We start from the raw sequence: 27,830 nt of genomic DNA, 5'->3' as shown, positions 1-27,830 counted from the left end.
TTGTGTGTGAATTACATGTTAAATTTTATTAATTTTTTTATTTTTTTTTTGTTTAATTTTTTTAAATTTTTTTACAAACACTTAAATAGAAAATTTTTTTTTTGTAATTTAACACCCAAACAATTAATTTAAAATAAACCCACATAAAAATTATAAAACATTATAATAAAAAAAAAAGAAATAAAGTATAAACATAAAAATAAATTTAAAATTTTTGAAAATAATAAAATGGATATTCAAATGAATAATAATAATAATAATAATGATGAAATTTACAGCATCATTTTAAAAATTGCAAATAAAGATAGCAACAACAATAATAATAATAATAATAATAATAATAATAATAGTAATAATGATTATTTATTTTTTAAATTATTTCGTAATTTAACAATTAAAAGAGAAATTTTATATCATTTAAATCTATTTAAAAAGTATTACCATTACTCCACAGACTCTAGCAAGTCATTATTCGATTTTAAATATAAAGAGTATGTTACTTCTTTAACCATAGAAAGAGAAATAAATTTAGAGAATGAAAACGTGGTTTACAAGTTTCCAGAAAGAATAAGTAGGCTCTCTTTTGGCAATGATTTTAATAATCAAATTATAAAAGGCTCCATTCCAGAGACAATTACATGTATACAATTTAATAGTAAATTCGATGCCCCATTAAAAACTGGTGATATACCATCATCTTGCAAATCTTTGTGGCTAGGATGCTTCAGTCGTTCATTTGATTCAAATCTACCATCAAATATTACTACCCTCAGTCTCGGTTGGTTTAACCAAGCTTTAAATGTTGGTGATCTACCAAAATCGCTTACTGAGCTATCATTTGGTTTCCTCTATAACCAGCCATTGAAAAAGGATGCTATACCCAATTCAGTTACTCGTCTTTCTTTCTCTAAAGAGTTTAATCAGCCACTAAAAGAAGGTGATTTACCATCATCATTAACTTCTTTATCTTTAGGAAACTCATATAATCAAAAAATTGAAATTGGGGTTTTACCACAGTCTCTTAAATCAGTTTCATTCGGTGATGCATTTGACCAACCATTAGATCCATTTGCTATACCAGGAAAAGTAGAGCAGATAGTTTTTGGAGAAAATTTTAACCAGCCATTGGAGTGTAACGTTATACCACCATCGGTAAAGACTTTGATGCTAGGTTCATTCAATAAACCTTTAAAGAGTGGTGTTCTACCAGAATCTATCGAAAGACTATATTTCTTATATTTTAACCACCCTCTAGGTATCAATCATATCCCCAATTCAGTTAAAGTTTTATCAATGGGCAAAATGTTTAATCAAACACTTTCTAAAGGATTCATACCATGCAGTGTTACAGATCTTTCATTTGGTTCAAATTTCAACAGGGAATTGAAGGAGGGTGATCTTTCGTATGGAATAAATATATTGTCATTCGGAATGCTATTCAATAAACCATTTGCACCAAATACAATCCCAGAGTCAGTTACAGAGCTCAATCTAGGCCAAACATTCAATCAACCATTATCAGCTTGTCATTTACCATCAAATTTGAAATCACTAGCAATGGGAAGAGAGTTTAGTCAAGTAATTACTGAACACGATGTACCATCATCTTTACAGTCACTTTATTTATATAAATATACAAATCCAATTGTCAATACAATTCACTATCCAAATGTTGTTAACAGCGATTATTTATTACATTGCAAAATACCAAGTCATGTTAAATTGGTAGTTATTGATAATGACATAGATTTAAATCAATAGATACAAAATAATAATAAAAGTAATGTTTTTTTTCTTTATTTAATATTTATTTTATTTATTTTTTTATTTATTTAGTTTATTTATTTTATTTATTTATTTGTTTTATTTATTTATTTTTTTTTATTTGTTTTATTTATTTATTTATTTATACCATTTCTTTTTGATTATGGTGACATAACTTTATTAAATGTTTCATTATAATGGCTTAGTGTTTGTTTGGCTAGTGTTGGATTTGAAAATGGACCCTTTAATCTATAGCAGGAGTTACAATAAACTACATTCCATAGTGAATTATAAAGATCTTGATCATTTTTCTTTATTTCTTCAAAATCTGGTAAAACTCCAATTTCTTTTGCTAAATCATCGCAATGGATAACAGTATCATTATATGGAAATTGATATTTTATTTCTGCATTTGCATTACGGATGTTAATTTGATCTTTAATTCCATTTTCTATGATTTCTTTAGTTGGTTCTTTAATAAGACCTGAAAATACATATACCACCCATCTTGACATTAACTCTAAAGCTATATATAATAATTAGTATAAAATTCAAATAGTTTTTTACCAGTATTTAATTGTACTTACTATTAAAGAAAGGGGTATTGATAATTCCAACAAATCCAATATTTTTTAAATTACGTGGAAATACATTTTTATGTAATAAGCAAGATACATAGTAGTCATCTGGAATATACTCTATTTCATTTAATATTTCTTTGTCCAAAAATGTTAAGTCTGTTTGATATCCTGTACATAATATAATTTCGTCAAACTCAAAGCTCTTTTCATCTACATCCTGCTCTTTAAATTCAAATGTAATTTGTTTTTCATTTACATTTTTGATAGCACAATTTCTTAATAGTTGAATATCGCCTTTCTCGACTGATGGAATATAATCTTCATGAGCTATAATGAAATATGGTGGGAGAGAAAAAGCATCTTGGCTATATTTAAAGTCTTCACAGCTTAGGTTGTTTTTAGTTAAGAATTGTACTATATTGTTTAAAGTTTGGTTATATTCTGGCTTTGATAGTTTGTTATTTTCATAAGAGGTTTTTCTAACATAAAACACAAAGTCAATTGGAGCATTAGTTTCAGTACCTTTTTCTTTATCTACTACGAGAGGAATTGTGTTTGATAAAACCCATTGATTATCCCTTCTTACAACTTGATGGACGCTTTTGGAAGTTTTTGCTAAGTCGACAGCTATTTGGGAGCCACTGAATGCATTACCGATGAGAAGTACTCTTTTATCTTTGTAGCTTTCTGGGGATTTATATTCTCTTGAATGAATAACATTACCAGTGTATGAATTTAATAAACCACCTTGGTCAAATTTGGCTGGGGTGCTATTGATACCACTTGCAATAATTACAAAATTAAAAACTTGCTCTTTTGCCTTTGGCGATTCTTTATCGGTGTTATCTATCCATTCTATTTTCCATGAATCTTGTTCAGCTTTTGAAACTCTGGTGACACTACAGCTGGTGTTAATATGACTGAGCACATTGAATTTTTTAGCATAATTATATAAATAATTATAAACTTTTTCTTGAGGTAAAAACATATCACTGTCGTTTATATCATGTGGAAAATCAGAGAATGCACAAGAGAATTTTGAAACATTTGTACGCAAACTATTCCATGCTTTTGTTGTATTTGGAGCCCAATTGCCACCAAAATTTTCTTGTTTTTCAAATACAGTTGGAACTAAACCACACTCTAATGCTGACTTTGCAGAGACTAACCCTGATGGACCTCCTCCAATAATTGCTATTGTCTTCATTTCTCCTGATATCATTTTTTTTTTATTAAAAATAAATATGGTTTTTTTTTTTTTAAAAATATTTGTGTGGTATTTTTTTTTTTACTTGAAAGTATAAAAAAAAAAAAATAAAAAAAAATACCCCCATTATTTTTTTTTTTTTTTATTTTTTTTTTTTATCGATATTTTTTTTTTAAATATAACGTTTTTTTATCGCGATAATTGTTATATATTATTTTATTATATATAATAGAAATAGTTTAAAGAGTTTTATAGAAGCTTTTTAAAACAGGCGAATAGAATAAATTAGATATCTAAATTTGTTTATTTTTTTTATTATTTTTTTGAATCTATCTCATTTCTATTGATTTAATTTTCTTTGATAATTGATTTTCAACAAATTTTTTACGATATACAAGATATGAGAGAGATACAATTAAAGCGACACCAACTATTGAACACACAACTACAACTGGTATTAAATATTTGGGTTTTGAATTTGAAGTATTTGAATCTTTTGAACAAGTTTTAAAATCTGATGTAATAAGTACAGAAAAATCTAAATTGATATAGATAGTTTGTTAAAAAAAAAGAAAAAAATTAGAAATTTTAAAAATTAATGTATTAATGATAATAATAAATACCTGGGTCAATAACACACTCTGTACAGTGTGGAAGATTTAGGCCAATTATGATAGAATCTGTTGAGTTTGATGGAATTTGGGTGGATGTAATACTTGTTGATCTACCATCGCTAAGAGCTCTATTAAGGAAACGACCATATAATAATTTTTCATCTTTCTTTATGGTGATAAAATTTAGTTCATCATTGTTTTTATTTTCTAAATTGGTCTCTCCATTATAATTACAATCATCTTTTTGGGATAAACTAGTTACTGATGATTCAAAATGAAGTTGAAGAGTAGATAAGGACGAGATATATTGATAGTTGCTGATTGATGCTGAAATTTTAATTGAGCCTTTTTCTAAAGTGAACTTGTAGTCTGCAAAATCATATTCTTTTCCAGACTCCTCTTTAACTTCCTCTATTGTATAAGCAAGTGTACAATTATATGGTGATTGCTCTATTGTTTGTGTAAATCTGCTAAATGAACCATTTGATTTTTCAAGTACCCATTTGTCAAATAAATCATATTCCCCTAAAACGGTACCTTTAATATCCAATTCTAAAAGCTTTATAATCATAATTTGATAGCTAGTATGTTCATTGTTTATAATGGTTGTACCATTATTATCTACTGTTGTGCTTGATCCTGGTGTTTCTTTTGATTGGCAATCTAAACCAGTCCAGCCGCTTTCACATTTGCATTGACCTGTTGATTCGATACATCTACCATGAGATCCACAGTTATTTAAACATTGTTTTACTTTTTTAATATAAGTGAATAGATCTTTGCCAACCCAATTAATGTTATTTTGGTTTATATAGATTGATTTCGTTCCTGTTCCGGGTCCAATATTACACTCAATTGTATTGTTTGTGATCGAGGTGACATTGCAATTTAAAGCTCCAAAATATACTGAAAGTTCTTTATGAACTGTACCAAATACTCCATATCTAAAAGAAAGAATTAAAAAATATTATTAATAATAATTCTAAATTTATAAAGAATATATTTATAAAATATATTTAATTACTTACATTATTACTTTTCCACCAGACTCATCAACTATTGATGTAGCTGAAGCATAATGATCAGGAATTTCACAATCCTCACCTGTCCAACCAGATATGCAGAAGCATCTAGCTGTTTTCAAATTACAAAATTCTTTATCGGTGCAATTACGGTAACATGGTGGTGGTGATACAGCTGCTAGATATGGAAATGAGATAACTTTTTTTGGAATAGCAGAGTTTTCGAAAGTAAAGTTAAATGAATTTGGGATTTTAGTGTAAAGAAAAGTTGAAATTTCTAAACGGAATGAAGGTACCACCAGGTCCCATTTATAAAATTTAAGATCCAGCAGGTCTGAAAAACCTAAATTTTTGCCTTGTAAAATTATCTTATTTCTAGCTTTATCCAAATAAACATTTCCTGTTATTTCACATGCTGGTGCATTTAGATACATATAGGCGTCGAAAGATTTACCAAAAGTACTAGGGTAACAAAGAAAACATCTGTATGGGAAAAAATGTTAGTAATTGAATTTGGAAATAATAAAAAATTATTTTAAAATAATAATAGTGAAAATACCCTGGTGCTGGAGCTGTTAATAAATTATTTGTTAAATCAAAGACAGATCTAATTTTATTGTTAAATGTGCAATAACTTTCATCAAGAGGACCTGTTAACTAAAATAATTATAAAAATCACTATGTTAATATAATAAATTTTTTTTTTTTAAAATAATAAAATTTACTTTATTACCAGTTAAATTTCTAAATTTTAAATTTTAAAAAAAAGCATTAGTATTTTTAGGTTTTTACAAAGTAAATTAATAACTTACAAATTTTCGAAATTGTTCCTTTTTATTGTTGGGGGAGATCTGTTCAAGTTTGAGTTTATTAGATAAAGTGTTTGTAAATCTGAAAATATAAAAAAAGAAGTCAATTTATCGAAATTACCACCATCCAGAGTTAAATGTCTCAAACCTCCTAAAGAGGAAAAAGGGACATCACCATTTATGTTAAAGTTATTGCCAGCATTTGCTATTTCAATTTCCTCAATAAAATTAGAATATAACTGCAAATTAATATATGATGATGGTTTTTTTAAATTTGAAACCAAACACCTGAAAAAAAAAAAAAAAAAAAAAAAAAAAATAATTAGTTTTTGAAAACTATTTTAAAAATGAATACTTGTATTAATTTAAACCTACAAATAATTCAAACTAGAGCCTGAAACATTAAATAATTCGATTGGAAAATCTATAGGAAAATCATTTTCTATATAACTAAATAAAATATTAATAAATAAAACAATATTTTTACATTCATTTTAATTTGTATTACAAATTTTGTAGGTCTCTAAAAGTTTTTAACTGTTCCCATGATTCCTGGATAAATGTGGCTTGTCTTAACGATAACCATAAATTATTGATAATAACATTTGTAAGTGATGGAATATTACTTGTTACTGTGCTAAGTGAATCGAACTGTTTTGGTGAAGTGAGATCATTCACCAAACTAATATCTATTGTTGCTGCGACCGGGTCAATAAATACAACAAAATAATTATTAAGGTTTGAAAATTTTATATCAGTTTTAAAATCTATAAAAGATGTATTAAGATAACTAAAAGTATAATAAATGAAAGATATAAAAAAAAACAAAATAAAGAATAAAGAATAAAAAATTAATTTTTTTTTTTTTTTCAAATAATAATTTTTCTTACAATTCATCGATCCCCACAATTGGATATGATATATTTTGCATATTATAACATGAATCAATTTCTAATGATTTCAAGGGTTTTAATTTGTAAATAAAATCTTTTTCTAATACACCTCCATATATTCTCCTATTGTAAAATCAAATAAAAAAAAATTAATATTTTCCCAACTATATTTTAATATAAATATTTAAAATAATTACAAATGTTCTAATTTTGAAAAACAGTTATAATCATTCGGAACCACCACATCACTAGTATTTTGAGGAGTGAAAAGGTAGTTGACATAGTTATCTTTGCAATATATAAAAAAATCGTCACCTTTACAAAACTCTCTGTTTCCATCACCTCCAATTGGATAACTTTCTATATCCTCAAAACCAAGTTTAGTATACACGTTTAAAAGACATTCATCTATTTGAGTTATTTTAAAAAAGTAAATAATATTAATATAATAAAAAATATAAAAATATAAAAAAACAATAAAAAATAAAATAAAATAAATTACAATCTGACTGAACAAGTTGCCCATAACCCTCTTTAATAATTAAAGAAGATAATAAGATTATTGAAAGTATTATATAACACCTCATTTTATTCATTATGTGTATAATTTGGTGAATATAAAATATAAAAATAAAAAATTAAAAAAAAAATGTGGAAAAAACTTGGTTTTGATTTTTTTTTTTGAATAAAAAATCAATTTAAAAAAAAATCAAAATATTTGTCCATATGAATAAATTATTTATTTTTATAATTTTTTTTTTTTTAATATATTTTAATTCATATTTTCTTTAAAACTCTATTTTATTTTTAAAATATTTTTAATTATTATTTTTTAAAAATACAAAATAATTTAAATATAATTATTTTATATTTTTTTTAATTGTATTGTTATATTTGAATTTATTTAAAATTTGGATTTTTTTTCAAAAAACCAAAGACAAATGGGTGGTGGGTTTGGAAAAAAAAATCAAAAACCAAAAATCCGTGCGATAAAAAAAAAAAAATTTCTTTTGCATTTATAAAATAAATAAAATCTTTTTAAAATTTTGAAACAAGTAAATTTTTTTTTTTTTTGAAAAGCGAAAATCATTTAATTTTTTTATTTATTTATTATTATAATTTTACAAACTAATAAAAAAAAATTTTATTATTTTTTTTTTTTATTATTATTTGTTTAAAGTATTTTAAAAACAAAAGATAAATAATTAAAAAAAAAGAAATGAATTTTTTTTTTGTTGCTCTTTTTTTTTTTTTTTTTTTTTTTTTAACATTAAAATATTTATATTAAATTAAAATGTTGTAAATGTAGTTGATTCTAAAATGCTTAGATACAGATTGGATCACCTTGGTTTGGAATGATGATTTTAACATTGTGAGTATTAAGAGCTTTTAATTGTTCATAAACAGCTTTTTGAGCGGTCCAATTGTTGGTTGCTTGGGTAACTTGTGGTTTGATGTGTTGAATAATTAATTTAACGTGTTTGAGGTTAGTGTAACCAGAATTGACGGATTGGGTTAAGAGGTAGTCCATTAATTTCATAACGTCTTTTGGTCTTAAATGGCCGAATAAGGTAGAGTCAGCAGCTTCATTTAAGAATGAGCATTCAAGGTAGATAGCTTTTAATTTACCAAGGGTAATTGATTTGAAAACATTGATGATTTTAGCTTCCCAATCGCAAGTGAGACCAGTTGATGATGGAACACCGGTATCTGAAAAGAAGGCAACTTGTTCACCAGAGATTTTATCAGTGAAGAGGAAAGCAGATGAGGTTAAGGTATCGTGACAAACGTCAAAGGTTTTGAATTTGTGTGAGAATGGGAAATCATTAGCAACAGCACCAGTTAAGCTAGCATTGAATTGGATGAGGGATTCAGCAACATTGTTTTCAATACCAGAGGCAACGGTATAGTATGAGTAACGGCTTAATTGTGGGAGATTTGGCCAGATGAACCAGTTGAATAAGTCTTCTTGGATGTATTTGTTGGTGGTTGGGAGACCGATAATTGGTTTTGAGGTTAATAAATTGGCAGTGAAGTTGTGGTTGGTAGTATTTAAACCCATTTTATTGAAGAGACCAACAATACCAGTGTTAATCTTTGGAGTAGCAGTGAGGTAACCGGCAGAGATATAATCTTCTGGTGAAACGATGATTAAACCACCAACATGATCGATATGGCTGTGACCAATAAAGTAACCGAGGATGTGATTTTTAATGAACCATGAGGTTTTTTGTTCTGGGAGAACGGCCCAATCTGGATATTGGATGTTGAAGAGGCTATTGAATTGTTTGAAAGTGGTTAAACGACGAACACCTGCCCAAATGGTACCAGCATCTAAAGCAATGAATAAGTTGGAACCTTTTTTGGTGAGTAAGAATGATGAAAGACCACCTTCATCTAAACCACCAGTAGTACCTAATGGAACGGTAATATATGAAGCGCTAGCACAGTCTTTGTTTGAACCGGAATAGTAGTTGTAGTTTTCATTTGAATAATAATCATTTATGTCATAAAAGTTTTTACCTGAATTTTTCTTGATGTTATCTTTTGGATTACCACCATCTTCATCGCAATCATCGTTATTATGAGCAAATGATGAATTTACGAAAATGAAAAATACTAATAATGCTACGATTAATTTTTTATGAATAAGCATTTTGTGATATTAATGTTGATTTTGTTGTTGTTGTTGTTACTATTGTGTTTATACTAATTTAATTTTATAAAAGAAGAATGTGTGTTGATATTTAATGATATAGAAAAAAAAAAAAAATGTATAGTGGTACAAGAGTTATTGATACAAAGTAATAATAGTGTTACAGAGAATTGTAGTGTTACAAATAAAATAATATTTTAATTAATTATTTAATTAATTATTTCTTTTTATCTGTTGTTTGTTATTTTGTTATTTGACTGAATGAAAAAAAAAATGAAAAAAACTATTCTTTTATATGAAACTATTTTATTTCGAAAACTAGTTTTTTTTTAAGATTTCTATTGGTTGTGGGGATGATGGTGGTAGTGTTGATTTTCCTATTATTCTAAAATTCTATGATTTAATTTTAGTGATTTGAAATACCCAACACACATAACTACATAGAAAAACACAAGAACAAAATAACTGACACAAAGTTGTGATTTAGCTGTGATTGATTTTACATTTTATTCATCATTTTTATATGAGGTTGGGTGTCTTTTTTTTCTTTTTTTTTTTTTATTTTCTTTTTAATTAAATATCAATTTTTCTACTAAGCTAAAAATAAAAACTTTCATATAAATCATTCAATCATTAAAAAATTAAAAAGAAAAAAATATAAAAAATAAAAAAATTTTTAAAAAAAAAAAAAATTTATTGGTCAATTCAAAAAATTTCATAAAACACACACAATAACCACAAATTTAAAAAAAAAATAATAAAAAAAAATAAGTACATTTTGATAATCATTATTTTTTTTTAATAATATTATTTATAAACTCGTTCAAATATCTCATGATTAATCACAAACCAAAAAAAAATATTTTATAAATCAGAAATTACTATTAGTTTTTTTTTTCAAAAATATTAACACACGCATTATTCAAAAAAAAAACTGTTGGGAATCATCATTACTTTCTTTTTTTTCTTTAAATTAATTAATTATTTTTTTTTTTTAATATTAAAAATAATGTTTTGCGCATATGGTATTGAGTGGGAAAAATAAAAGACAAGATATTTGTTAATACTACTAGTTGAAAAATACAAAGACACAGATATATTATTATTTGAAATGAAAATTTTCGCCCTCAAAAAAAAAAAAATTTATTTTTTATTTTTTATTTTTTTTTTTTCGTGGATTATTGAAAAAAAAAAAATCACCAAAAGATTCTCGGGTATTTAGATTTAGTGGGTTGAACTCTCATATTGTGAGAATTACTAATAGGCAGTATTAATTAAAAAGCGTGCATAAAAAAATAATATCTCAATCATCAACTGATTGTAAAAATAATTTTTATGTGGGTGGGATTTTATATTTTTTTTTTTTTTTTTCAATTTTAGGGCACCGTGGTGTAATCATGATTATGCGCATACACACTCTCTTTCTATCATCCTATATTCACACATAAATAAACAAACCAAGTTTTATTTTTGTTTTGTTGTAAGTTAGCTTTATGTGTGTGATTAGTAGTTTGTTTTATTATTAGGTTTTATTATATATCTGTGTTTTTTGTGTGGTGTGTTGAGGGTATTTTTACTTTTTTTTTTATATCTAAGTTTTTTTGCTTTTGTGAAAAGTGGGTTTATGTGTTAATATTAACCCCAACATAACCACATTTTAATATATTTTTATAAATCTATTTTTTTTTATAAAAATTAGATAAATAAGCTCCTATAACTAAAACAATTACGTAAATCTCTTTTTATCATACTTTTTTTTTTTTTTTTAATTGAAATTAATTAATTATTTATGTCTTGTGTGTAAGTTTTTTTTGGTTTACAAAAACAAACAATGTAAATATTTTTTGTTCACTTCTCACACAAAGTCTTTTAATTAGTTTATTTAATACCCCAAGGGACAACCTATCAATTTCGCAATCAATATTACATAAATCTAAAGAAATATTAATATAGTTTTGTAAAATTGGTTTAAATTTCACAAATTACTTTTTTTTTTTTTATATTCCAACTTTTTTTTTTCTTTAAATATGAACATACATATTCAAACTATTTTTTTTTTTTTTTTTTTTTTTTTTTTTTTTTTTTTAAAAATTTTTTTTCCCAAATTTTAATAAAAAAATTAAAAAATTTAAAATTTAATTCCCCGGTTTTTTTTTTTTTTTTTTTTAAAAAAAAAACCCTTTTTTTTTTTTTTTTTTCCCCTTTGGGAAAAAAAAAAATTTTGGGGGGGGGGGTTTCCCGGGGGGAAAAAAAAAAAAAAAAATTTTTGGGGGGGGGGGGGGGGAAAAAAAAAAAATGGGGGCGGGGGGGGGGTTTCCCCCCGGTTTTATTAATATTTTAAAAAAAAAAGCGAGAAATTTCGCCCGGAAAAAGAAAAGAAATAAAAAAAAGAAATTCAAATAATATTTTACAAGAATGTCTCGATTCCTTACCGATCTGAAACTGTGTTTTATTTTCTAAAAAATATGAAATAATGGTTGTTATAGTTTTAATTATAATAACGTTATGCTAATGGTTTGTTTCTTTATTTTATTACTTGAACTTTATAGGCTTCACCTAAATCTTTATCCTTAAGGCTTTCTGAGAGTGATTTATAAATTTCAGTTTTTAAAGAGCCATATGTTAGCCTATCTTTAGAGTCTATTGATTTTGCTAATGTAATAGATTCTTCTAAATAGTTTGAACATGCTTTATCGACCAACTTGAACTTTTCTGCGTCGGTACCACCAAATCTTTGACCCAATAATAGAAAGTTTCTTAATGTTGATGGATCCGAGATCTTTTCTTTTGCTATTGATATTAATCCCGGTGGAAGCGGCACTTTGTTTTGAATTGCATTTACACAGAAAAATCCTTTTGACATATTCATAACTCTAAAGTCGTGAACTAATGAAAAGAATGCTCCTCCTCCAAATGAATGTCCATTAATACATGATATAGTTACAATTGGCAGAGTTAAAAATCTTTCAAAAAATATTGACATATCATAAAGTAATTTTAAAAAATTATCTTTATTACTATTATCTATATTATCTATATTATTGTTGTTGTCTATTATAGTTTTGTTGTTTGATTTATTTAAAAATGGATCTATATCTAAACCTAAACTATAATGTTTTGGGTCAGTTGATGTTGTTATTAATATTCCAATTTCATTATTATTTTCGACATAATCTAATAACTGATTTAAACTTTCAATATTACCATTATTAAAACGATTTTCGTGATCATTTAATGTAAGTAATGCGATTCTTGGTGTATCTTCAAGTTGCTCTATATAAAATTTACCAAATTCCTTTTTATTTATCCAATTTGGTGAATTCATTTTAATTTATTATTATTTATTTATTATTGATAACAACACTGATTTATTGTTATTTTATACAAGTACACTCTTTCTTTGTTGCTAAGTCCCTTTTATCTGTATGTGTGTGTTGTCTCTGCTTTTATTGTCACTTTTTTTTTTTTTTTTTATGAAATTAAAATTTATTTAATTTTTTTTAATTTTTTTTAATTTTTTTTTTAATTTTTTTTTTTTTTTAATTAAATAATTAAATTACTATATTTATTTATATAATTCCCTAGTAGTATTTATATTATTATAATAAACAATAAAATATAATTATGATAATTTAATATTATTAATAAAAAATTAGTCTATTTTTATGTCTTTTTTTAAAATTATGTATTTATTTTTTTTTTATATGTGTTAAATTTCCTTTTTATAGTAAAATGTAAGTTTGTGTCAAGAGTGTGTGTAAGTGTTATATATTTGGAGGAGTTAATTTGAGTGCGGTGCGGTGTGGTGTTTTTGTTTTTTTTTGTTTTTTTTTGTTTTTGTTTTTGTTTTTGTTTACTTTATATGTAAATGAAAAGGTTTATTGCATTAAAAAAAAAAAAAAAAAAAAAAATTATTATATTATAATTTTTAAATTTATGTTTAATTTTTTTTTATTTTTTTTTTTTCAGATACAAATACCAATTTTCTTGTCAAAAATAACAAATTATTTTACTATTATATGAAATTTAAAGATAATAGAGTTGGATCTAATAATAATATAATATGCAAAGATTGTTATGTTTTATATATTGATAAACAAAAATAAAAAATAAAAAATAAAAATAAAAATAAAAATAATTAAATAATAATAAAAACCTATTTCCTTTTTTTTTTTTTTAATTATTGCATTCATTTGTCATTTGTCATCTGTCACTTGTCATTTGTATTAAAATTAATACCTTTTTTGTCTTATTTAAATAATTTCTAAATTTTCTTTTTAATTAACAAACTAATAAAAATGAATCCATTGTTCAATAATAAGACCTTTTTCGTTATTAGGGACCCAGATTATTTTGAGGTCAATGATATCATTTCATTGATTAAAGAAAATGGAGGAATTGTATCAGAAGATGTGTAAGTTAAATATAAATATTAAAAAAAAAAAAAAAAAAAAAATTAAAATTAATTATTTTTTTTTTCTAAAATCTCTTAGTTCCAAAGAGGTAAACTATGTAATTACTTCAACCAAATATAATAATTCTCACGACCCATTTTTCTTAAGAATGGCCTATATGTTAGGGATCCCAGCCATTTCCACCAATTTCCTAGAGTACTCCATTAAAAAAGGATCTCTCGCTGAAAATGAAAAGGAGTTCGCTATTACCTATAATTATTCATTCCATAAGAATATCTATAGCATGTAAATGCCTCTTATGGAGTGCTGCTTAGACCAATATAGAAATATATTTATAAAATTAAAATAAATGTAAAATTTTAATTGGTTATAAAATATTAAAATTGTGTAAATAATTAAATAAAATAATCTAAAAAAATATCTCTTATAAATTAATATTTATTTTTTTTTTTTTATTTTTTTTTTTTTAATTGGTATTATTAATAATTAAATTTAAAAGGATAAATTATTAATGTTATGTTTTCTTAATGTTGTATTTAACCAATTTTTAATTTGAATACCTGGGGTGACATAGTATTTATATGGATTGGTAATATATTGGGATTTTACTATACCAACTAACCTGGCATCACTTGTACTAAAAATAACCGATGATTCAGAATATCCAGGTTCTGGTACGGATTGAACTTCAATTAATCTCTCGTCAGAGAATGAAACATATCCCTTTTCAATTGAGGGTGTTACAGGTGGAACATTTATTTTAAAATCTGAAATTAAAACCTATAAAAGAAAAATATTAATATAAATAGTTTACAATAAAATAAATATTATGGGTAATAATACTTTTGGAATTCTTTCTTTTGGAAAACCACATAAGATTATATCTTTACAAAGAATTCCTTCATTGATGTCATGGAAGCTAATTGAGTTAATACTAATAACTTTTTCAAAATCTTGTTTTTGTTTCTCTTTTTCATTGTCATCTAAATGCTGATAGTCATAGTTTGGCTTTGTATATTCGCTACTATTTACTACATGATTCTTTTCATAAAATCCATCTGCATTTTCTTTATGATCGTGTTGCTGTTTAATATTGCTATTACTAGAAGAGGATGATGAGGAGGATGATGGTTCGTTACTTGATAATCTTTTGTTTGGTGAGTTTGTTTGTTTTGATTTACTACTATCTAAAATGTGGTCAAAAACACTTTCTTCATCATAAATTTCTAAAAGAGCTAAGTCAAAGTCATCATTTTCAGTTGTCATCTCTAAAAGTTTTGCTGATACCCATTTCATTGGTTTTGAGACACCAATATTAAATAAAACCTTATCCTGTGGGAAATCTGCATGATGAACAACATGCTTTGATGTTAAAATTAAACTACTACCAATTCTAACACCACATCCTAACGAAATAAATGTATTTTTTGTCCCAATTCTAATTAAAACTGTTCTATCTACTATTTCTCTTTCTATAAGATCTTTATTTATATAAATTTATTAATATAAAAATTGGTTTTAAATGTTTTAAATACTTTTTAATAGCTTACCTTTACTTATATTATATTCTTCAATATTTCTACCATTCTTCAAACTTTTGTTCCATTCTGATTTTGATAAACTATGAAGATTACGGTATAGTGATAAACCAAATGGTGACATACTTTGAAAATCTTCTAATGAATATAACATTAATTGATCCCCACTCCATTCGAATTTTGTTAAATCTACATCTTTTAACTGCGGAGATCTCTTTTTAAAATCATGTAGCCATGATTTGGTATCTTCGATACTCCAATCATTTGGATCTTTAAAAGTTTTAATTTAATTATATTTAAATAATTAAAAATATAAGTAATTTAGTTTTATTTTATATTAATTTATATTCAATTTAATATTATATATTTTACCTTTATATTTATACTCAAACTTATTTTCCATTAATGTTAAGTGTTTATATGAATATTATTATTGTTATTATTTGTTAAATTAATTAATTATATAATTGTTTTAATAAAAGAATTATTTTAATAAATTAATATTGAAAAAAATATATAATAAAAAAAATAAGTCACTTAAATGACTCTCTTTAAATCATTTTTTTTTTTTTTTTTTTTTAATATTAATTTTAATCTAATAATAAATTTGGTTAAAATTAAATTATTATAAATTTATTTTATTTATTTTTTTTTTATTTTTTTTAATTTTTTAATTTTTTTTTATATTTATTATTTTTTATTTTAAATATTATTTAATAGAGGGATGTCTTTCACTATTAATATTTAAAAATTATAGTAATTAATTTTATGGTAATTATTCAAAACAAAGAAATTTAAAAAATAATTAAAAAAAAAAAAAAAAATAAAGAAAAAAACAAATTAAAAATTTTTTTTTTTTTAAATATAATTTTTCCAATTGGGAAAATCGCAACTTATACCATTATAATTATAAAGTTTTTACTTAATTTTTGATGATAATGTAATATCAAAATCAAAAAAAGAAAGTCCAAAAATGTAAATTTAAATTAAAAAAAAAAGAAATAATTTTTTTAATAAATTTTAATTTTTTTTGAATAATTTTTATTTTTAAAATTTTTAAAATATTTTAAAGTATGGATAATCAAACAAAACAAACTGTATCACAAATACCATTATTAACTACAAAAGCAGGGCCTAGAGATGGAGACAAGTGGATAGAAAGAATGAAAGAAGAGTATACTTCTCTTATTAAGGTATGTTTATTTAACATTCATTGTTTTTACTAAATTAATTTAATTAATTCATTTGATTATAAATTTTAGTATGTCGAAATAAATAAAAAATCAGATAATGATTGGTTTAATATAGAGTCTAATCAAATGGGTACAAGGTAATTATTAAAAATATTTAATAAATAACATAGTAATTAAATAATGTAATAATAATTATAACATTACATTTATATTAAAGATGGCAGGGTAAATGTTGGTATATATATAATTTTAAGAAATATGAATTTGATTTCGAATTTGATGTAGGTTGTCATTAATACTATAAACAATTTTTAAAAGTTGTGTTTTATTAATTTTTTATAAAGATGCCAATTACATATCCAGAAACAGCACCAGAAATTGCAATCCCAGAATTAGAAAATAAAACAGAAAAGATGTATAGAGGTGGTAAAATTTGTTTAACAGTTCACTTTAAGCCATTGTGGGCAAGAAATGTACCACACTTTGGTATTGCACATGCTTTGGCTCTTGGATTAGCTCCTTGGTTAGCAGCCGAAGTTCCTCATTTGGTAGAAAATAATATGATCAAAGATAAATAAAATAAATAAATAAAAGAAATAAAAGAAATATAATAAAATTATTTATATTTCCCAAAAATAAGTCAAAATACCAAAGTATTAAAGAAATTGTTTTAAAATTTACAATATAATAATAATTATTAATTGTTTATAATAAACTATTATTATTTATTTAATTTCTTTTTTCTTTAAAATTAAATTATCAATATCGAATGAAGTTCCATCAGGATGAAGTTCATGGTATTGATTTGAAACTTGATTGCCTTTTTCATCTAGTTCCACTGCTTTTAAGAAACCATTATCTTCTAAACCAACTATTTTTACAGTTTTATTTTGCTCTTTTAGGTGAACTATTTGATTAGAGTGCATCCAAAGATCGATGTATCTTTGTTTCAATGGTGCAAAACCTTCTTTAGTGAATTCGATATAAATTTTTTCAAAAATGTTGAAGAATTTGGCAAGAAGAGCTTCTCTTGTAATGTAAACTGGGGTAATAGAGTCAGGATTGCTAACATGACCTTTTTGTTTTTTTTGTTCTTCCTTGAGATGAATCATTTGATTAATTGTAATAGTTGGATTATTTGAATTGGTAACATTAATTCCAATACCAATAACAACATCGAATTCATTATCACTATAATTTGATTGGCAGAGAATACCTCCAATTTTAAGGCCATTTCCATAAACATCATTTGGCCACTTTAAACGAATATTCAAGTCTTTAGCTTCTGGGAATGAGAGAACTGCTTCAACTAATGCTACACCACATACATATTGAAGGAATGGTAATTTGTTACCATCAGTTTGCTTACATTTAAATGAATAAATTAAACAACCTAGTGGTGATTCCCATTTATTATTACCTCTGCCTACAGCTTTATTTTGTTGATCAGCAACAACTGCTAAACCCTGCATTGTATTTGTAAAATATTTCATTGAAACAAGTTGGGTCGATGACATTAATCTTGTGAAAAAGACTTGCTGTCCAAATAAAATTGTATTTAATTCGTCAAAATAAGTTTTAAAATTGAATAGTGCACCATTTGTATCTTTATTAACACTGTTTCCACTATAATCATTCTCTAATAAAACTTTTAATTTATCTTCTGAGGTACTGTCCTTTAATGCATCATCATAAGAGTTGTAAAATGTTGCAAATGGTTGATTTGGGTAATGTTGGATACCATATTTTTGAATGGCCTCTTTTAACTGAATTGGTGATTTTGAAAATAATGATAAGATTGGTTCCCCACCTGACGTTGAAGAAATTGCGGCTGTTGTTTTTATGGCATTTAAAACACCTGCTGATATGTTATTTGATTTATACATTTGATTTATATTATATTAATAAGCATAAAATAAAAATATTTTTTAATTTAACAAAAAATTAAAAAAAAAAAATTCAAAAATTATAAAAAATAAAAAATTAAAAAATAAAAAAATAAAAAAATAAATTGGGTTAAGTTACCAAAAAAAAAAGATAATTTATTGTTATTATTACTGTGGTTATAAAATTTAATTTGCAAATATTATTTCTATCTTATATTTTGATATAAAAAAGATATATTAATTTTTATTTTAAAAATTTAAATCTTTTTTTCCTGCTTTCTTCCAATAATATTGAGCAGCTTGGAAATTACCAAGTTGGTGAAGTAAATTACCGTATTCTTTAAAGATTACTTGAACCAATTGATTAAATTTAAAAGATATATTGTTACCACTGCCTGTTGAGGATGAAATACTGATTTTTAATGATGAGCTCATGGCTAAAGAAATGGAAGATACCATATCATTCTCTTGGTTATCTTGGTCATCATTGTTGTCAAAGCTTGGAATTGTTAAAATATCATACTCTAAACAACAATCTATGATGAACGAAGCAATGTCATATTGTTGGGTATCATAGAGAATTTGAACTACACTCTTAAAGTCACCAATTGATAAGAGTAGGTTAATAGATTGTTGAATGTTTTGTTTTTGTTTAGTTGATAATAAATGTTTGATCCATGCTCTAAAAATTACCAAATGCTCTTCTTCGGAAAGATTGGTTTTTGAGAGTACTGCAGCGTCATACCAACGGTCACATGATTGTAAATATTTGCATGCTTCCATAGTTTTTCCAATTAAGCAAAGGAATTGAACACCTTCATCTAATTTGCCTACTGCTATTAAATTCTCTGCTATTAGTTTGGTTGTATTTTGGTAGTATTCTGGCGAAATTGATGCAGAGATAACGCATGCCTTCATTGCACGATTAAAGAAATCTGGATGGTCGGGGGTAGTATCTAAAAGTAGATTAACGGCTCTTGGAGTTCTACCTAGTAAGATATTCTTTTCAATGAGTTTTTTTGTTAATTCGCTATCTGGTCTCTTCTTTTCGTAACAATCTGCTTTATCCAATTCAATTGAACGTAAGCTGTGTGGATCTAACATTATATCGTAATAATTTGGTAATGTATTTTGGTGGAAATAGTTTTGACCTTGGTTTCCACGTGGATGACAATTTGATTTATTTAAATCATGTGATAGGTAAAGTGATGGTGTATTTGATCCACCAGAGTTCATACTGGCATCTGATAGCCCTAAATCCATTGTCGATTGATTAAGTTGTGATGCTACAGATGAAAAAACTTGTGACATAGATAGTGGGTTTGGTGTAGAGGTAGTAGCTGGGTTTGGTGTGGTATTGTTACCAACAGATAAAATTGGGAAAATTGTTGATGGAGATAAAATATTGTTTAGTCCTTTTGAGGGAGTTGAGGGTGGTGATTGAGCTACAGAATGTTGTTGCTGTTGTTGAAGATTTAAAATATTTGGTGATGATATTGGTGTTGTTACATTATTTGATATATTTTGGGGTTGATTTTGGGATGGTTGTTGTTGCTGCTGTTGTGGAACAGATTGTGATGATGGTTGAGGTGATGATTGGGTTGTTTGTTGTGGTGACGAAGTTTTTTGGCCAAAACCAAAGAATGATGCTAATGGTTTCTTTAAAATACTTGCAGCTGTTGTTGCAGCATTGTTTGAAGGTTGTGGTGTTGATGATTGAATTGATGGTGAGACAGAGTTTGATGGGGTATTGGTTGATATTTGTTGTGGTGGTATATTATTTAAATTTATAGCATTAGAGTTTGTATTACCTGTTAATAAAACTGGTGTTGTATTTGCTGGGTTTGGTGATATAATATTGCTATTGTTAACATTTGAAATTTGAATTTGGGGTGATAATGAATTTGTTGTATTTGTGGCAGTATTGGTTTCAACTACTGGAATTGGTGGTACACATGGTAATGAGTCATAAAATTCAATTAAATCTTGATTATAAAATGGCAAGTTGTTATTTTGTGTTCTATTTTTCATTCTTGTGAGTGTTGAAATACATATTCTCCAAAACTCTATTTCTTTACTATCACCAAAATACTGAGATACTGTTAAAATGGACTCTGCAATACTTATACCACTAGTTTTGTAAATAAAAGATGAGCTGTTTCTAATATTTTTTTCTTGTTCTCCTTCTTCCTCTTGCTGCGACTGTGATTGTGGTTCATTGTTATACTGACCTGATAAAATAGAGATGATTTTATCATCTACTAATGATAAAAGTTTTTGATTTTTTTCATTATTATCTTTTATAATGAATGTCGAGTCGTATGATCGATTTAAATCTTGTCTTTCTTCTAATGGGTCAGAGTATAGGAATATTCTATAATTTAATAAAAGGTTCTTTAATTGTAAATATTGAATAGTTGGTAAAAGAATTGGAGAGTATAAATAACCACCACTGCCACTATTTGAATCGGATGAGTAGATTGATTGAGCTATAGAGCTAGAGAATGTAAATCTTGAATTGGTAACACTTAGGGAAAGATCCAATACTCTAAGACTGTGATCTGAGCCAACAATCATTGGATTATTTTCGGTTAACCATTCAAAATCGATGGCTCTAATATCACGTTCTAACAAATAGGAACCAACAGCAATTCTTTGATTTAGATTTAAATCCCAGATACCAAATTCACCATTTGAAAAAAGAACTAAAATTTCGTTACTTGAGGCATTTGGAGAGAATCTAATTTTCTTTATTGGACCTCTATGGGTTGAAAAGGTGTGTAGTTTCTTTTTAGCACTGTTCCAACAATGTAATGTACCACCCATATCACCACTAACTAAATAATCACGTTTAGATGCAAAGCATGATTGTAATGGACCTAAATCTACATGGACATCTTGTAAAGTTACTGAATTTGATTCTATTGTACAATTCTTGATGGTTCCATCTTGCATAATAAATGTAAATTGTTCTTTTGCCTCGTATTTACTAAAATCAGAAGATAGTTCAACTTCAGAGTCTTCTCTGGGTGGAAGCCATTCCAATCCAACAATATGAACAAATGGTTTGAATGATCTTAAGCATGTAAATTTCTTTGTTTCCCATAGTTCGAATGGTCTATCTTTAAATAATATAATTAAAAATTTCCTTGAAAATGATAACCTAATTCCTCTAATTGGTGTTGGTTCTGGTCCTGATACTTTTCTAAACTCTTTAATTCTACCTGATCTAAAATCAACAGAGGTAATACTATTTATATAGTTTCCTTTTTCTGGTCTAAAAAAAATAAAAATAAAAATTAATGTCAGTTTTTTTTTTAAAAAATAAAAAATATTAACTTACTCTTCAAATGAAAAACACAATACTCTTCCTGGAGATAGCCAACGAATTCCATAAATTGGACGATTCCAAACAAAAATTTCTTTTTGAACCTTTAAATTGGACATGTTAACTATTTGAATTGTTCCATGAACTGTACCTATAGCAATTAGAGATATACTAGCTCTGTTATAGAATGGATATACAGACAATGAAGTATTTGGAGATGAAACTGTTTCATTAAAGCCAGAGATGGATAATTTAATAACACCATTTAGTGGCACAGGGGATAAAGGTGATAGCCTTGGAGCAAAGAGATTTGATGCTGCATTTGTTGTAATTTCAGAAATGAAATCCCACTTCCAAAGAATACCATCACCAGAAATTGAAAGAATAGTTTGTTCAAAGAATGGGCTGTTGGTGCAAGAATAAATTTGGTGATTCTTTTTCTTACTCTTTTTCAAATAGTGTGATAAATCTGAAACGCTAAGTTGATCGTAATTGTGAGAGTTGTAGCCATCGACACGACGGCTCCAAGATGTTATAGAGCCATCTTCATGAAGAGTAAACATTAAATTTGGATTGTCTCTACACAAAAGTATCTTTAAAAAATTGCTTTTATTTCTATCCAATACAAGACTACCAAAAAGTTGATTAGTGGTTGAATCGTAAATGAAAATTTCTCTACGCAATACAAAATAGATCAAGTTTTTATTGTAAGGTGAAAACTTCATTTGAATAAAATCTAAATGTTGCTGTTGTTGGGAGTGTGCTGTATTTGATGAAGCTGAACTTGTTGGGGCTGATTGAGAAGAGCTTGATGATAATTGACCTGAAGAAGTTGAATTTAAAATTTGTGTCCACTGAGTTGATAGTTGATTTAAATCACGATTAATTATGGGTGTGGAGTTTTTACTTGAGATACGATATTTGAAATCTAAATGAGGTATAGTGTTGGTTGTTAACTCGTCGATACTATAAATACAACCAAAACTTGTAGCTAAAAAAACTCTAGTAGATTTAAATGGATCAAATTGAATTGAATAACCACTGAAACCATCCGGTATATCACGCTTCCAAATTTTAACACCACTACTAACATTCCAAAGACTAATATAGTTTGTATGTAATGCTAGCAAAAGATCTGGTTCGTCGGGATGCCAACACAAGTCACTGATAGATGATCTATGATTGGATTCGGTATTTGGTAGATACATTAATACATTTGCATCCAAAACACTCCAAATTAAAATATGACCATTAATATCGGCTGATGCTAATCTAATAAGATTATTATGCTGTTGTGCTTGTTGTTGAGCTTGTTGTGATGGTGATGATTGCTGTGACCCTTGTGGTGGTGATTGACTACCAATATTGATTTGTGGATTTGATGATAAATAGGTTGTTGATGACACAGAAATGTCGTTTGACCACTTTACAATGGAAACATTATATCTATGTTCATCTAATGTCTGTAATACTTGCAAATGAAATGGATCAACAATAACAACGTGTGAATAACACCCATAGGCTACTAAATTTTGCCAATGCCAATCAATAGCATTTTTATTATCTTTATTTAATTTACTTGGAAAAATTTTAATTTGTGGTTTATTATTAATAGTTTGTTGAGTATTATTACTGGCCATTTTTAAAATATTTAATACTATATTGTATTATATTATATTATTACTATTGATTTATTATAATAATCTATTTTTCTTTTTAAAAAAGAAAAAAAAATTTTATTTATTTATTTATAATAATCTTTCATAAATAGGAAATAATATTATTTTTTAGATATACAAAATAAAATAAATAAATAATTTTAAAAAATGTTGGGTGTGTAAATATGTGTGTGAGTGTGAATATATATATATATTTATTAAATAAATAAAAAAATAATTTAAAAAAAAATAAAAAAATTTTTTCAAAAAAAAAATAATTAAAAATAATTAAAAAAAATAAAAAAAAAATAAAAAAAATAATTTTTTTTTATTTTAAATATTTACAAATATATAAATTATGTTTACAAAAAAATATTATTTTTGTTATTTTTTTTGGTTGTTATTATTATTTTGTATTAATTGTGCAACTATAGTTTAATTTAAACTTTAAATTTCGAAATTATTTAAATTTTTATTTTTTTAATTTTTTTTTTTTTTTTTGATTTTTTTTTGGTTTTTTGATTTTTTAAAAATTAATTTAGTTTTACATTTTATTTTTGAAAAAAATATAAATATAATGGATAAAAACCAAATTTTAACATATATTCAACAACTATTTCAATATTATTATAAATGTGATGGTGATACCTCACATATAAATACAATAATAGCTTTCATACAAGAGGGTAAATTGAATATAGACACACTACCCCTCTATATTGAATCATTGTCAAAAGATCTTCCAGAATATAAATTAATAAATAAAACACCAGAACATATTAAAAACAAAGCATTATCATCAACAAATAATAATATAATTAATAATACAAATAGTAATAATTTAAATAATAATAATAATAATAATAAAGATCCAGTATCACCAAGAAATAATAATAATAGTTTTAAATATTATAATAAAGATACAAATACATTTAATAAAGAATTAATAAAACAAAATTTAAATAGTGCAACTGTAAAAATATACGTAGATGAATTATATTTAGCATATACAGGTAAATTGGGTGATCCTGCATCTACCCATTATTTAATTAAATCAATCATGGATAATAGTTTATCAGTTCCACAAGCTGAATTACATGTCAAATTTTCAAAAGAAGGTAAATATTTCTATAATATAACTATTATTATAAACAAACATTGTGCTAATACTTTATTATGTATAGCCAAAGCATATTTAGGTCAAGTACAGATAAAAGAGAATAAAAGAAAAAAAGCAGAGGAGTATATTTACGAACTTTTTAAACTATATTTTGGAAAAGATTATTTGGTACCATTAGATGATTTACATTACTTCTCAAGTTTAATCGTTGAAGAACCAAACCCAGATTATCAAGCCATCGAAGATGAAATAAAAGAAAAAGCAATATTAAATGTTGTAATTCCTTCGAAAAAACCATTCAAATAAAGCAGTAGATAAATTAAATAAAGCTATTATTAATAATATTTAGAATATTTATTATAGAGCATATAAATATTTTAAATTTTTATTTTTTAAATAACGATGCGTGTGTATCTTTATTTTTTTTTTATTTTTTTATTTAAATATTTAAAAAAAAAAAGATTTATTTATTTATTTTCTAAATATTTTTACCAATCAATTTTTGGAGCATCTGGGAAATCAGTAGTAATGGTAATTGGAACATTTTTGTTCATTTCTTCTTGTTGAACTTTCCATTCGTTCTTTAAGAATTGAAGAGCGTGGGTACCTAAGAAAACATTCTTTGGTGGTTTTTCCATTTCAGCAACTTGAATAACAACATCGGCGAATCTATATGGATCACCACGAGCATTGTTAACAATATCATCTAACCATTTTGAACGTTCATCAGATTTGTAGTCTGAAAGTTTAACTTTGGCATGTTGCATATTGTCATCAACGAATGAAGTTTTGAAACCTGATGGTGATAATAAAACAACTCTGATACCTAAAGGAGCTAACTCTTGTTCTAAGGTGAAAGTTAAGCCATTGAGGGCATATTTAGTGGCGTTGTAAGCAGAGTATTCAGATACTGTTAACCAACCTAAAACTGATGATACGTTGAAAATAATACCTGATTTTTGTTGTTTGAAATGTGGGATAATATTTTTGCAAACATGGAAAACTGCAAAGAAATTAACATCGAATGCTTTTCTCATTTCTTCTTCTGAGAGCTCTTCACTGTATGTTTTGTTTTGTTTTTGTTTTAATATGAAATTATTAATAATAATATTTTTATAAAATTTATAAAAAAAATATTACTTACACTGAACCAACAATACCAACACCGGCATTATTGACAACTGCATCAATTTTACCGAAATGAGCAATACCCTTTTCAATACTTTCTCTTACACTAACTTCGCTACAGATATCGGTTTTGACGATTAAAATGTCATTTTTTTGTTCAGCTGGGATTTCTTTATCGAGTTTTTCTGGGGTTCTGGTGACAGCAACAACTTTGTGGCCAGTAATTAATAATTTCTTAACAATTGAAAGACCAATACCTGTTGAGGTACCAGTGACATACCATACTTTTTTAGTTGAAATAGAAATTGGTTCCATTATATGCTCTATGTGCAGTTTATGTTGAATAAAAAAAAAAAATGAAAAATTTTTTTATTTTAAAAAAAAAAGTAAAAAATTTTTTTTTTTTTTTTTTTAAAATAATCAATAAAACATCTTAGGAAACTATAATGGGTTGAGATATTAAAAAAACTGAACAATAATTTTTATAATTAATAAAAATTAATAAAAAAAATTTTTTGGGTCACACCAACTCGGTTAAAAAAAAAAAAAAAATTTTGAATTTTTTGCAAGATATTTTTTTTTTTTTGAAAATATTATGTTTTCTTACATTTAAACAACTAAAACTGATATTGATATAATATTATATAAAATAATATTTACAATTAATTAAATAAATGTACATTTATTAATTTAAAATTTTTTTTAATTATATTTTTTAATTATAATTTTTTTTTTTTTTTTATAAATTAATTTATTCCCAATCAATTTTTGGAGCATCTGGGTAATCAGTAGAAATGGTAATTGGAACATTTTTATCCATTTCTTCTCTTTGAATCTTCCATTCACTCTTTACATATTGGATAGCATGGGTACCAAAGAAAACATTCTTTGGTGGATTTTCCATTTCAGCAACTTGAATAACAATGTCATTTAATTTATCTGGATCACCACGACCATTATTGACAATATCATCGGCCCATTTGGTACGTTCTTTAGAATTGTATTCTGAAAGTTGAACTTTGGCATGTTGCATATTGTTATCGACAAAAGGAGTTTTGAAACCTGATGGTGATAATAAAACAACTTTGATACCTAATGGAGCTAATTCTTGTTCTAAGGCGAAAGTTAAAGCATTAAGAGCATGTTTAGTGGCTGTATATGCAGAAAATTCTGATAGTGAGCCCCAACCACAAATTGAGGAGACATTAAAAATAAAACCTGATTTTTGTTGTTTGAAATGTGGGATAATATTTTTACAAATACTGAAAGCAGCAAAGAAATTAACATCGAATGCTTTTCTTATTTCTTCTTCTGAGAGCTCTTCACTGAAATTTTATTTATTAAATCAATTAATAAAAAAATTAAAATTAAATTTTGGATAAAAAATATTTTACTTACACTGCACCAACAATACCAAAACCAGCATTATTAACAACAACATCAATTTTACCAAAATGAGCAATACCCTTTTCAATACTTTCAATGACACTGGCTTCTTTACAGATATCAGCCTTGACAATTAAAACATCAGCTTTTTGTTCTAATGGAATTTCAGCATCTACTTTTTCTGGGGTTCTAGTAACAGCAACAACTTGTTTACCTGAAGCTAATAATTTCTTTACAAGAGAAAGACCAATGCCTGTTGAAGTGCCGGTTACATACCATACTTTTTTATAAGTAGTAGAAATAGGTTCCATTTTATTTATATATATTTATTATTTTTGAATATTAATAATGATTGAAAAAAATTTTAACAAAAAATAAATTAAATAAATAAAAAATTTGTAAAAAATATAAATTAAAAAAAATTACTTTTTTATAAAATGGGGTTGAGAAAAAAAATATTTTAATTTATTCACTTCAATTTTTTTTTTTTAAAAAGTATCTAAATCAATTCAGTGGAAATCAAAGAATTTTTTTTTGTGGTTTTAAAAAAAAAAAATAAATACCACACGTATTTTTTTTTTTTTCTTTTTTTTTTTTTTTTTTTTCTTTAATTTTTTTTTATTTTTTTTTTT

General features: G+C 25.4%; 13 protein-coding genes across 13 annotated transcripts; 4 read left to right on the top strand and 9 right to left on the bottom strand.

Annotated features, from left to right (window-relative positions):
• Positions 1-240: 240 nt before the first annotated feature.
• On the top strand, positions 241-1,761 carry DICPUDRAFT_54420 (uncharacterized protein; the record flags this gene model as incomplete). The annotated part of the gene is made up of 1 exon (XM_003286637.1): positions 241-1,761. One exon carries the CDS (start codon positions 241-243, stop codon positions 1,759-1,761), a length of 1,521 nt encoding a protein of 506 aa, XP_003286685.1.
• A 14-nt stretch (positions 1,762-1,775) lies between these two features.
• Positions 1,776-3,552, bottom strand: DICPUDRAFT_46933 (uncharacterized protein; the record flags this gene model as incomplete). Its single annotated transcript, XM_003286619.1, has 2 exons — positions 1,776-2,290; positions 2,352-3,552. The coding sequence occupies 2 exons, from the start codon at positions 3,550-3,552 to the stop codon at positions 1,926-1,928; spliced, it is 1,566 nt and encodes a 521-aa protein (XP_003286667.1). The 3' UTR covers positions 1,776-1,925.
• A 329-nt stretch (positions 3,553-3,881) lies between these two features.
• Positions 3,882-7,477, bottom strand: DICPUDRAFT_77552 (uncharacterized protein; the record flags this gene model as incomplete). The annotated part of the gene is made up of 11 exons (XM_003286618.1): positions 3,882-4,090; positions 4,176-5,110; positions 5,195-5,671; positions 5,748-5,845; positions 5,914-5,932; positions 6,001-6,285; positions 6,373-6,447; positions 6,506-6,787; positions 6,888-7,013; positions 7,088-7,298; positions 7,393-7,477. 11 exons carry the CDS (start codon positions 7,475-7,477, stop codon positions 3,882-3,884), a joined length of 2,802 nt encoding a protein of 933 aa, XP_003286666.1.
• Positions 7,478-7,964: 487 nt separating this feature from the next.
• Positions 7,965-9,786, bottom strand: PdsC (uncharacterized protein). Its single transcript, XM_003286617.1, has one exon. It carries the CDS (start codon positions 9,544-9,546, stop codon positions 8,215-8,217), a length of 1,332 nt encoding a protein of 443 aa, XP_003286665.1. The 5' UTR covers positions 9,547-9,786; the 3' UTR covers positions 7,965-8,214.
• A 2,284-nt stretch (positions 9,787-12,070) lies between these two features.
• Positions 12,071-12,871, bottom strand: DICPUDRAFT_87255 (uncharacterized protein; the record flags this gene model as incomplete). Its single annotated transcript, XM_003286616.1, has 2 exons — positions 12,071-12,570; positions 12,649-12,871. The coding sequence occupies 2 exons, from the start codon at positions 12,869-12,871 to the stop codon at positions 12,071-12,073; spliced, it is 723 nt and encodes a 240-aa protein (XP_003286664.1).
• A 973-nt stretch (positions 12,872-13,844) lies between these two features.
• On the top strand, positions 13,845-14,250 carry DICPUDRAFT_77549 (uncharacterized protein; the record flags this gene model as incomplete). Its single annotated transcript, XM_003286636.1, has 2 exons — positions 13,845-13,960; positions 14,040-14,250. 2 exons carry the CDS (start codon positions 13,845-13,847, stop codon positions 14,248-14,250), a joined length of 327 nt encoding a protein of 108 aa, XP_003286684.1.
• A 132-nt stretch (positions 14,251-14,382) lies between these two features.
• On the bottom strand, positions 14,383-15,902 carry DICPUDRAFT_97465 (uncharacterized protein; the record flags this gene model as incomplete). Its single annotated transcript, XM_003286615.1, has 4 exons — positions 14,383-14,741; positions 14,805-15,442; positions 15,512-15,769; positions 15,872-15,902. 4 exons carry the CDS (start codon positions 15,900-15,902, stop codon positions 14,454-14,456), a joined length of 1,215 nt encoding a protein of 404 aa, XP_003286663.1. The 3' UTR covers positions 14,383-14,453.
• Positions 15,903-16,572: 670 nt separating this feature from the next.
• Positions 16,573-17,270, top strand: DICPUDRAFT_31269 (uncharacterized protein; the record flags this gene model as incomplete). The annotated part of the gene is made up of 4 exons (XM_003286635.1): positions 16,573-16,692; positions 16,762-16,829; positions 16,910-16,973; positions 17,037-17,270. The coding sequence occupies 4 exons, from the start codon at positions 16,573-16,575 to the stop codon at positions 17,268-17,270; spliced, it is 486 nt and encodes a 161-aa protein (XP_003286683.1).
• A 156-nt stretch (positions 17,271-17,426) lies between these two features.
• DICPUDRAFT_18614 (uncharacterized protein) lies at positions 17,427-18,491 on the bottom strand (the record flags this gene model as incomplete). Its single annotated transcript, XM_003286614.1, has 1 exon — positions 17,427-18,491. A coding segment is annotated over one exon (1,065 nt), but the record flags the coding sequence as incomplete, so codon positions are not given.
• Positions 18,492-18,827: 336 nt separating this feature from the next.
• DICPUDRAFT_87252 (uncharacterized protein) lies at positions 18,828-23,546 on the bottom strand (the record flags this gene model as incomplete). Its single annotated transcript, XM_003286613.1, has 3 exons — positions 18,828-20,039; positions 20,088-21,855; positions 21,922-23,546. 3 exons carry the CDS (start codon positions 23,544-23,546, stop codon positions 18,828-18,830), a joined length of 4,605 nt encoding a protein of 1,534 aa, XP_003286661.1.
• A 595-nt stretch (positions 23,547-24,141) lies between these two features.
• On the top strand, positions 24,142-24,990 carry DICPUDRAFT_31270 (uncharacterized protein; the record flags this gene model as incomplete). Its single annotated transcript, XM_003286634.1, has 2 exons — positions 24,142-24,682; positions 24,749-24,990. 2 exons carry the CDS (start codon positions 24,142-24,144, stop codon positions 24,988-24,990), a joined length of 783 nt encoding a protein of 260 aa, XP_003286682.1.
• Positions 24,991-25,172: 182 nt separating this feature from the next.
• Positions 25,173-26,127, bottom strand: DICPUDRAFT_54411 (uncharacterized protein; the record flags this gene model as incomplete). Its single annotated transcript, XM_003286612.1, has 2 exons — positions 25,173-25,743; positions 25,829-26,127. The coding sequence occupies 2 exons, from the start codon at positions 26,125-26,127 to the stop codon at positions 25,173-25,175; spliced, it is 870 nt and encodes a 289-aa protein (XP_003286660.1).
• Positions 26,128-26,476: 349 nt separating this feature from the next.
• Positions 26,477-27,532, bottom strand: DICPUDRAFT_94229 (uncharacterized protein). Its single transcript, XM_003286611.1, has 2 exons — positions 27,211-27,532; positions 26,477-27,137 (listed from the first exon to the last, which is right to left on the bottom strand). The coding sequence occupies exons 1-2, from the start codon at positions 27,507-27,509 to the stop codon at positions 26,564-26,566; spliced, it is 873 nt and encodes a 290-aa protein (XP_003286659.1). The 5' UTR covers positions 27,510-27,532; the 3' UTR covers positions 26,477-26,563.
• Positions 27,533-27,830: the final 298 nt, after the last annotated feature.

This window comes from Dictyostelium purpureum (assembly GCF_000190715.1).
Source record: "Dictyostelium purpureum unplaced genomic scaffold DICPUscaffold_76, whole genome shotgun sequence".
In the NCBI taxonomy this organism is placed as follows: Eukaryota; Evosea; class Eumycetozoa; order Dictyosteliales; family Dictyosteliaceae; genus Dictyostelium; species Dictyostelium purpureum.
The sequence above is the reverse complement of the archived record's forward strand: the minus strand, read 5'-3'. Positions and strand labels throughout refer to the sequence as shown.